Here is a 10,441-nt window from a genome sequence, read left to right on the forward strand (position 1 = left end):
ATATTTCAAATCCATAAAAAGTGGTGTCTTCGTTATTGAGTCTACTTTATTTATGTAAATTTTAAGCGATTTTTATTGTCATTTCATTTCCCATTTTAACTAAAAATTAGACCTTTATTATTTTGTGTTATTTGAGTTGTACAACACCATTCTCGCTTGACATCCACATCTTGATTCTGACATGCTCCTTGTTGGATTTTTCATTGAATTCTTCCAACCTTGCTTGGAACAAATATATGTCTTTCTCACCACGACATCCTGTGTATTTTTTTATCACGACACTCGGGACCCGTGTTAGGGGGGAGCCCCCGGACCCCTCTCATGTAAGGGCAAAAACTCTAAATCAGGCTCCATAATGAATCAAGTTGAACGATGCTACCCACGTTGGGAGGAGCCCCCAAACCCTTTTCCTGTAAGGGCAAAAACTCTGAATCAGGCTCCACAACGAATCAAGTTGAATGATGCTATCCACGCTGGGAGGAGCCTTCAAACCCTCCTCCTGTAAGGGCAAAAACTCAGAATCAAGCTCCACAACTCATCAAGTTGAATGATGCTACCCACGCTGGGAGGAGCTCTCAGACCCCCCTTTTGTAAGGGTAAAAACTCTAAATCAGGCTCCATAACTCTTCAAGTTGAATGATGCTACCCATGCTGGGAGGAGCCCCCATACCCCTCTTCTGTAAGGGTAAAAACTCTGAATCAGGATCCACAACTCATTTAGTTGAATGATGCTACCCACGTTGGGAGGAGCCCCCAAACCCTCCTCTTGTAAGGGTAAAAACTCTGAATCAGGCTCCACAACAGTCAATGTGCAGGTCAATCGGTGCTTGATGGAGCAATGTAGGATCTTCTGCTGGATGTGCACAGAAGCATAAAGAGAAGGGAGAGAGAGAGTGTGAGAGGGTTGATGTTCATGGCCTCCTCCATGAGAGATTTCTTTCTCGGATAATCCTGCAGTGCAGAGGCTGGGTCTTAAATAATCATCTTAGGGGCACTTAAGTATTTACAACCACTCCTTTTTTAGAATCGTCATTTTTTTGACACCAATGGAGAAGCGGGTACTTAAGTCTTTGCAATCGCATCAAACTCCAACGCTAATTAATGCTGACAAACATGGGGATACGAGACACACATGCTTAAATACGTGGTGCTCATTGAGACCCCCGAACACAAGATGTAGATAACCGCCCTCTTCGGGGGAGAACATATAACCTGCTTTGGGGTTGATATATTGCATGTGGCAAAAAAATGACGTTTTTGGACTTTGTAGTACCGAAATATATTATTATAAGTAGGAAGGCCTTTTGAAGATTGCATTTTTATGTCACCAAAAGAAATTTCAAGTATTGTGCAGCAAGTAGCCAAAAGTTCACAATTTTTATAAGCAGCAACCAGTTTTTTTTGGGTCGCATGAGCGATTGTGTCCAGGGTGTGCATGCATGTGCTTTTAACTGGTGGGCTCTATAAAAGCTTGGGTGTCAATGAGACCCGGACTGCAATGTAAAACTTCACTAGTAGGGGGGTGTCAATGGGTCGGGTTTGGTTCAGATCCAAGCCCGATTTGAGATGATGGTAGTGGGATCCACACCCAGGTCTAATCAGACCCACCATAAGAGAAACCATATCCAAATCCTATAAAGATTACATGAACCAAACCTGGATCATATCTGGTAAAATAATATTTTTTATCATTTTTATATTGAAAAATTACGGATCTTAATTGGAACTCGGGTCAGGCCTAGGTCTGTAATAAAATTTCACAAACCATGCCTGGCTCCATATATTAATCGTATCGTTCGGGTTCAACCCAGATTATGATCAGGCCTTCTTATTTATCACCAACCCTGACCCTATGGGGTTTGGTACGGGACGGGTCGGTGTCAAACCCGGTAACTACTGGTATGCAAAAGAACACACACCGTCGGATTTTGTTGGTGGACGATCGATGGCATCAAACGTGCCAAGCTACGGATGCACCATTAATCGTGCCGTTATGACCGCAGCTGTTAATTAGATGAGGTTCACGAAGTGCTTTGTTATGACCGACCCCGATGGTCACTAGAAGCATCTAGACCGTCATCAATGATCCAGTGGGGGGCCGTACGGAAGGTAACGTCATCCTACCAACGTAAGCGATAGCTTTTGACGGAATCATTTATCGCCACGTGTCCCGGGAGAAACTTCGCTGTTTGAACACCGTGTTGTTCGTGTAAAGGAGATTATAATTACGAAAATCACCCCTGGATATATTCTTTTCTCAGGGTCCTTTCAATGCTTGAGCACGACCTGAATTTACCAGAACGCCCCCAGGACAGGGTCCGATTTTGGCATGGATCTTATCCATTTTTTCCCCGCATCGTTTGCTCGGCATAAAGTATAATCGGACCTAGATCTTATGGACCAAGTACAGAGTCTAGACAGACTGTAGCTGAAATACTGGGCCACATCCGCAAAGCACAATCAACCGAATGAAGATTGGACAATCTTCGTCCCGGTAGATGTTGCCAAATCGAGTGCAGTGTCCAACTCGGCGTAGTCTGGGGCGTTTTCCGTAGTTGGGTCAGTCTAGCATTGAGGGGTCTTTGGATTTTATCAGGGTTTCATAGTGGTGGTTTTTTTTAGGACATTTTAGTCATTTACACTTATAGATTCTTAGGTGCGTGGATGTTTGTAAAGTTAGTGGCAATTGTGTAATTTTAAATTATGACGGGGCTGATTCTGTAAGTGGGGGATTATATAACCCGGCATTGGGAATGACAGACAAACCGCCGGAGATGACTGACTTCTGCAAAAACCCGCCAGGAAACTCGCCGGATATTTTCCCGGCAGACGGACGTGAGGACCCGTTCTCCTTTGAACTGTCGGAATTCCTCAACATCAGCGACGAGTCCGACGAGTACTCGTCGGACGCAAAGTTCCTCGAGTGCCTCACTCCGGCCGGAAGCCCCCATTTTCCGGCGGTGAATTCCGAAGAGTCCTGGGCGGTCGATGATGGCAGAGCCAAGTAAGTATGACTGGTTTCAGTTCGGATGGTTCTGTGCATACTGGAGTAAACTGTAGGTTGTGCTAGTGAGTAAGTGTGGTGAAAGAGGGGGTTAATTATGAAAAATATCTCCGGCTAGACCGGCTCCTGTGAAATAACGTTAGATTTCCTTACAAATTTTAAAAGTATCACCATGACCCTTGTCTGGTATTTAGGATAAGTTTTTGTTGAATATCTTTGTTCCCCTCAAGTTGTTTACAAATATCATCTACACCCACGTTTTACTACCAAAATCTTTCTGCTTGCCCTATTTTTGCCATCCTCAATCACTGGAAAATATCAATCACTACGATTTTCAGATACCATCTTCTTAAAACCATGGAAGCTTACTTCTCAGGAGCTCGATTTGGGAGAGCCAGTCTACATGCTTCTTTCTCACTTTGGAAATTTTATGAGAAACTCACTTCCTATGAAAGAAAGCTCGTCATTTAATATTATAAATATCTTTGTCATGTTAAAGGAATTGTAATTTTTTTATTTTATGTTTTAATTGATATATATATAATGAATATTTTTATCATAATATTCAAAATTCATTTTATGCAAAAAAACCGTAATAGGACAGTTTGATTGGACTTGCCGGACAAATTACACAAGGCCAGGCCCTTGGCCTAACAACCTAGGTCTAGGCATAGTGCACCTCTCTCTTCCTAATATTCCTCCTAACGGTAGGAGGGTGTGGACAGTCTTATTTTTCATCCTTTCATTTTTTTTTTTTTAAATCTTACCTTATAGGCATGGTTGGCACTCTCGGAACTCGGTATGCCAAACCTTACTCGTTGACTAGGGGGAGTCAAAGTTTTTTATTTAATTTATCAAAAAATGAATGATGAACATATAATTTACATATACAAAAGCTTTTTTTTCTATCCATTTAAAATATGAGATTCTCATATATATACAAATATATATTATTAAATCTATTATTATTTAATGTAATTATATATACATATGTAAAGTTAAATATTTTAGCATTTCATAAGACTTGTAGATATTCTTCTTCTTTTTTTAAATATAAGCAAATATTTGATTCTCGCCAGAAAATATTTAATCATCTCAATATCTTGTAATATTTTTGGATTGATGGGTTTTATTCTATTTTTCCCTAGTTAAGAGAAAAATTCATTGTTTTGTTATTTTTAATATAAGTTTTTTTATTTTTTAGTTGAAAAACCTGGCAACCTTGCCTAGCCTTGGTGATAGCACTCTTGGCACGCGTCGTACCGTCACTACCGTGTATAATCATAAGAATAGTCCCATATCGATGGTAAAAGGTGAAAGACTCATCTAACATGTACTATAAATAGGGGCTTTCACTAAGTTACAAGCGCTGCACTACTCATACGGCAGGGGTGCAATTTGACGGAATGTCATAAGTTCGAAACTCACGGGTGGCGTCCTTTGCTCGCAAGGTCAAAACTGGGTGTACTTTCCCGATGGTCTGAGGGACTTTAAGGGTTTTACCAACCGGAGGCCAGCAAGTTGTGATCAGTGCATTAAGGGGTTTTGACCTTTGGTTTACCCCAAAAAAATAGGGCTTTCACTCACCCAAATCCACGCGTCCTACTTTTTAATAGGAGCTTTAAACGCAGCATTGAATGTTATACCTCCAATTTACCTTTTTACCCATTTAAATTCAAATGTTTTCCCCTGAATTGGTTATTTTTAATAAATGTAAAAAAAAAGACTTAAAAACTTATTTTTTTAATATTATTGTAATGGCTTTAACACATGTAACGTTCTAATATTTTTTAATTGTCTTTGACCGATTCAGAACGACTCACTTGAGTATCAGTATCGGCCGATACACCTGAATGGTTGGCCAAACGATACAGGGTCGATACCGATACTAACAAATAGCTATGAATCGACTGGCTCAGCCGAGTCAATGAAAAGACCCGGTTGAATTTGATCTAAACTGAGTTAACTTAGTTTTTTTAACTGGGTTTGGTGCCAACACACGAGTCAATTAATTAACTCGAGTCACAAGTTGACTCGCTGATCAATTTTCCAACTATGCTTGCAGGTGTGGTCACCATGGTTTGTTTAGTAGGAAATTAAGGACCTTTCAATGATCTAATTACAACATATGAGCAGGTTTTTATAAAGCTTCAAAAATTAATGGTCCAATTTTTTTATAAATTTCAAGACTTACAAAATCGTATTTTTTCATAAAGAATACATAATTCAAGAATCAGTTCCTAGTTAAACACATATATTGGGGTCTGATTTGAAAAAAACAGAACCTGAAACATAAAGAAATAGCACCTTGTTAGGGGTTAGGAGAAACCAATTTCTCTATCTCCCTATGCTCGAAATATCAAGTCATTAAGATAATAAATACGTAAACGGTAAATGATTAACTTTTAATCTTATTTATTTTCAGAAAAAACGCTGATGGCTCGAAGAAAAGAAAGGTAGATTTGAGCTTTAAGGTGGGATTTAGGACAATGTCTGAGGTCGAAATAATGGACGATGGCTACAGATGGAGGAAATATGGAAAGAAGTCTGTCAAGAACAGCCCCAACCCAAGGTAATTTCACCCAAGTCCCTGTTTTGTCTTATGCTTTCAGATTAGTCCACGTGAAATGCTAATTTTAAAATGTACCCACGAAATCCAAATCCTCTTTACAAATGGCTCCCTCTTTAAGTAATGAGATGAAATTAATTAACTTGGCTTGAGCCTAATTCTTGGCTATCGAGTCTTTGATGAAGTATAAACGACTCGAGTCAATGCCAAGTCAAGAGTCAGGTCCACTCAGCGGACAATAAGCTCAGTCAGTCAAGTTGACCAAAGTCTCCGAGCAGATCAGGTGACATGCCAAAGCACGGAACTTTGGTGATGTGAAAACGTTGCCATTCATTCGACGGCTGCTAGTGGAGCCAACGATGCTGATGCCATGTGAGCATCAGACCCTGTTTAGTCGCACAATAAACGGTGGTGGATGAAGGGAACAGACGGTGACGATCTCAAAGCACTAAAGATTGGTGATTTGATAGATCACACAACAACACCATGATGTTGAGCACGGACTGTGCTAGTCAAGGGCAGATTAGGTCATATTTGAGTATAACGATTCGCGACCACAGTATATCTTTGAACGAGATCCAGGGCTTACTCAAGTGTTTGCTTAGGCCAATTACATGACAGCATTCTGAGCGTGGGCTTGCATTCTGTTGCCGTTGGTGTGGGCCCCATAGAATGTTGTCATGTAATTGGCCCGTCACATAGGCAGGCACTTAAGCGATCTTTGTATCTCTGCTCATATATCTCACTTGATAAAGATGTGCATGAGCCTCACTTTTGCAGTTCGCAGTTCCCAGGTGAGATGTTGGGCAGGGATTCATTCGGTTATACTGAATACATGATCTGATCCGGATTCGTGTCACGCTGTGGCGGAGAAACAAGTGGGATATTATCATTCACAGCAACTAAAAGGATTCCTATCCTATTTGGTACTATGAATTATTGCTCGCCTGTTGAATTATTATATTGTGAACCAAGTATTTTTTGTCTTTCTATAAAAGAGGACACTGAGAGAGAGAGAGAGAGAGAGAGAGAGAGAGAGAGAGAGAGAGAGTCATGTCATTAGAACGTCCTATCTGTTTTTTTTAAAAGGCAAGCTGGGGTTAGGCAGACCCTACAATGATACCATTGGGATTACAACGTCCCAACACAAGGTAACTTGCACTAACAGCTCCTACCAAACAACCGGAGCGCCGTTGGTTAGAAAGTCCTGTCTATTATAACCCTCCAATAACTTTTTTTTTCTTCTCATATTATATGGATCAAGCTCAACAAATATGATATATATAGCTTTTTGGGTGAGTTCAGCTCCACTCATCCCTTATGTCATTCTTCATCTTCATACCCCCTCTTAAATCTTATGATGCAAGTTGTTTTGATCAAATCTGACCTTATAGATGAATTCAGCATGCTCCATTTAATAAAAATCAACTCTTGCATTGTATTTGTTTGATGAAAAATTATGAATTTTTAAATACAAAATTTTATGTTTTGTCAACCATTGATTTTTGAATCGGCAAAAAATTTCAGAACAAACTCTAGATTTCAGGAATTTAAATGTTGATCTTCAGTAAATGATGTAGATCACATGGTTTGATCAGAACAGCTTGCATTCATGAAATCCCAAGGAGGGGTACGAAGATAGGGATGACATAGGGGACGACTGAAACTGATTTGTGTGTAGGGTAGGAAGATAAGGATGGCATAAGGGTAGCTTGTCCACTTTATATAGATGTCCGTCCTGAAGTCTACATCATCATAATCATCATTGTTGTTGTTGTTATTATTTTTTATTGGTGTTGCTTTACAACCGATTCATTGAAAATGCGTTGATGATATACTTAGAATAAGGTACCTTTCTCAGCTTGTGTTTGATAAGGGTACGTATGTTATCAGGTGAAACAGAGCCAATATCATAAACCCCAACATCTTTTTACCGATGGAAGTATTAATAGGGTTCATGAATGCCTTCCAACTGCACATTAGCTGGAGAATTCACGTACACCTCCAACAGTTCCATCTCAGTACTCCACCACTTTGATGTTTCACTATACACCTTCCTTTCAATCTGAAAAATTATCACGTACTTGCATAAGTCCAAACTTTGGGCTTCTGATTTGGACTGTACACCATTCAAGACAAACCTGCAGCTTTTATGATGAGGTTCTTTCTAGGGAACCTTCAAGCACATGCTGTAACTGGCAGATCACTCTCAAGTGGTCTTGTTGTAAGCAATTTCCGCACACACACACACACACACACACACACACACACATATATATATATATATATATATATATATATATATATATATATATATATATATATATATATATATATATATATATATATATATATATTGCAGTTCATGCAAGTATAAGAATCTAAATTTCTCCAAATTTTTGCAGAAATTACTACCGGTGTTCTAATGGAAGTTGCTGTGTAAAGAAGAGGGTTGAAAGGGATAGAGAAGATTCCAGATATGTGATTACTACATATGAGGGTGTACACAACCATGAGAGCCCCTGCGTCATTTACTGCATCACACCACAAGATACAAGGGGCCTAGGCATTGGCTCTGCCCAACTTCCTTTCATGACTCAAAATGCAGTTCCCCTTCAGCCACTCCACTTGCCCATATAGCCAGTTGATTAGAAAGCTACCAACATGCTCCTTCTGGGAACATGAGTAAAGTAATTCCTAGAAGTTACAAAAGCATACCTGAATTCTTGTTGAAAGATAGGGAGGTAGTTTATGTATGTACATCATATGCTGAAAGAAACTTTACATCAGCAGTTAGAAATTAGAATACACACTGGTTTGTCATTTTGGAAGGTTGAAAGGGAACAGTGTGTGTGCCCTTTTATGATCAGTATACTTGAGTTCTTTTCAATTGACAATTCAGGTATTTTACTTTGTGGTTCTCCCTTGTATTTATGTAGAAATTCCATTTTCAACTTGCAAATTCAGAAGCTTGCAGTGGTGTTTGGATCCAAATATCTGGTTTTATTCTCTTCCTCTGGCTGAATTTCAGAAATGTTCATGAGAAATTCGTTCCGCACACTTTGCTTGAATTACGGTTCGAAAACTTGCCTTTATGCAGAAAAACTAGGATTCCTGACATTTTTTTTTCGTGAAACCATCCTTGGGATCAGAGACCTAGTCGCTCTGGCTCAGGCTGCCTTACTTACGGTCGCCTTTCCGACAGTGTAAACCCGTAGAGCACCCCTTGCACCAAAGGAGTTACCCGGCTTCGGCAGAGCAAGGGCTTATCCCTTGCCCTCATTAATGCAAGGGGTTTGACACTCGTGGCCCTGACCACTGGTCTAGTGGCTAAAGCCCCAACAACTGCGCCAACTTCAACGAGGCTTCGGTTTGTTTAGATCTTGGATATTCGCAAGCAATTCGTACCTTGAATCTTTTCTGCAAAAGAGAGCTTCAGAGGTGCAGAAATACCTCCAATGATAATTACCCAAAAACAACCATGAGTATGAGAATATAAGAAACTCGAATATTTGGATCCAAACATGAAATAAAGGGAACATAAAGCAAATACAAGAGAAAATATATATTTTGGACTCGAAACGCCAATGCTTAAAGAGAGTGACCCGGGAGATCCAAATTTCAAAGCTCTTATTAGTCAAAATTGGGGTGTCCACAGCGACATATTGGCTAGTTGAGTTCCAAACACTTTTAGGCTCTGTTTGGGAGCTTTGAAACAGAGGTCTGTTGTGGTTTTCCCCAGTCCTCTCTTGCTCTCTGCTGTTTGGGAGTAGTGGTGTTCCAAAACACAGCATTGGGAATGAAGTTGGCCGCCCCAACACCAAATTTCAGCACGATTTACAAGAGAATGTTTTTGGCAACTCTGTCCTCAAAGCTGGCAAAACCATATTTTACCAACACATGGAAATGGCTTTTCCATCTCAATGCAAGGCTCCCAAACAGAGCCTTAACCTGTCTTTGGCTAGTTGAACACCATGCTTGAGGGTTGTTACATATTGCATAACTCAAAGTTCAGCCCTTTGGATTTGGAAACCTTGTGCCTTCCTTTCTAATACCTCCCAAGCATCTTTAGCTGTGAATGTTTTAGAGAGACCCCAAGAAAGTTCATCATCACTTTGAACAATTCAGCTCTGTTTTGAAACAATCACTCTTACCAAATCAAGAATCGACCAATACAGGTTAGCCAAAATGTAGGGACCATTGTTTAATTTATCTAGCATATCTGCAACGTATACAAAACTTAAGTTTCCTATAAGGATGTTATGATTTGTGTCACGATTTACAAGCAGCACAGGGTTACAATATACTTGGTGAAGTGTAAATCGTGACGCGATTTAAAAGCATTCCCGAGTTGCGACGATTTGCAAGCATTCTCGAGTTACGATTTACATGGTGCAGTTGCTGGGGTTGTCACGATTTGCAGGAGGCACGATGAGACGATTTACACCTTATTCAGGAAAGACAGACTCACAAACGGAATTAACGTGGTTCCGCTTATTCAGCCTACATCCACGAAGAAGGGGACGCTCCCTCACAATTTATTCTGAGCTACCAACCCTTTACAATATACACAAATATATATAGGCATCTCCAGCCACACTAATCAAGGAAACAGGTGGCTGGAGATAGACTTTCTCTCTATAGAGATAACTATCACAGAAACAACAATAACCGATGATGCTAAACAAGGAAGGAAAGGTAACGCCAAATGGGGGCTGACTTCCAAAGTAATAGATAGATACTCGTATTAACATTCTCCCCCTCAAGTTGGTGTGCAGATGTCAGTCAAGCCCAACTTGTGACTAAGTTTGAGATGCATTTCACGATTTAGAGATTTTGTAAAAAATATCTGCCAATTGTTCCTTGCT

The 10,441-nt window shown here is 40.0% G+C and overlaps 1 protein-coding gene across 1 annotated transcript; it reads left to right on the forward strand.

Moving 5' to 3' along the window:
• Positions 1 to 2,768: 2,768 nt before the first annotated feature.
• LOC149833701 (putative WRKY transcription factor 51) lies at positions 2,769 to 8,567 on the forward strand. The gene is made up of 3 exons (XM_090010957.1): positions 2,769 to 3,004; positions 5,430 to 5,576; positions 7,979 to 8,567. Exons 1-3 carry the CDS (start codon positions 2,775 to 2,777, stop codon positions 8,211 to 8,213), a joined length of 612 nt encoding a protein of 203 aa, XP_089867083.1. The 5' UTR covers positions 2,769 to 2,774; the 3' UTR covers positions 8,214 to 8,567.
• Positions 8,568 to 10,441: the final 1,874 nt, after the last annotated feature.

Source organism: Nuphar pumila, chromosome 6 (assembly GCF_984573655.1).
Source record: "Nuphar pumila chromosome 6, dmNupPumi1.hap1.1, whole genome shotgun sequence".
Classification (NCBI taxonomy): Eukaryota; Viridiplantae; Streptophyta; class Magnoliopsida; order Nymphaeales; family Nymphaeaceae; genus Nuphar; species Nuphar pumila.

Coding starts and splice junctions, on each gene's coding strand:
- LOC149833701 (XM_090010957.1), top strand. CDS start 2,775: ATGACTGACTTCTGCAAAAACCCGCCAGGAAACTCGCCGGATATTTTC. Junction 3,005..5,429: donor GTCGATGATGGCAGAGCCAA/GTAAGTATGACT, acceptor ATTTATTTTCAG/AAAAAACGCTGATGGCTCGA. Junction 5,577..7,978: donor AAGAACAGCCCCAACCCAAG/GTAATTTCACCC, acceptor AAATTTTTGCAG/AAATTACTACCGGTGTTCTA.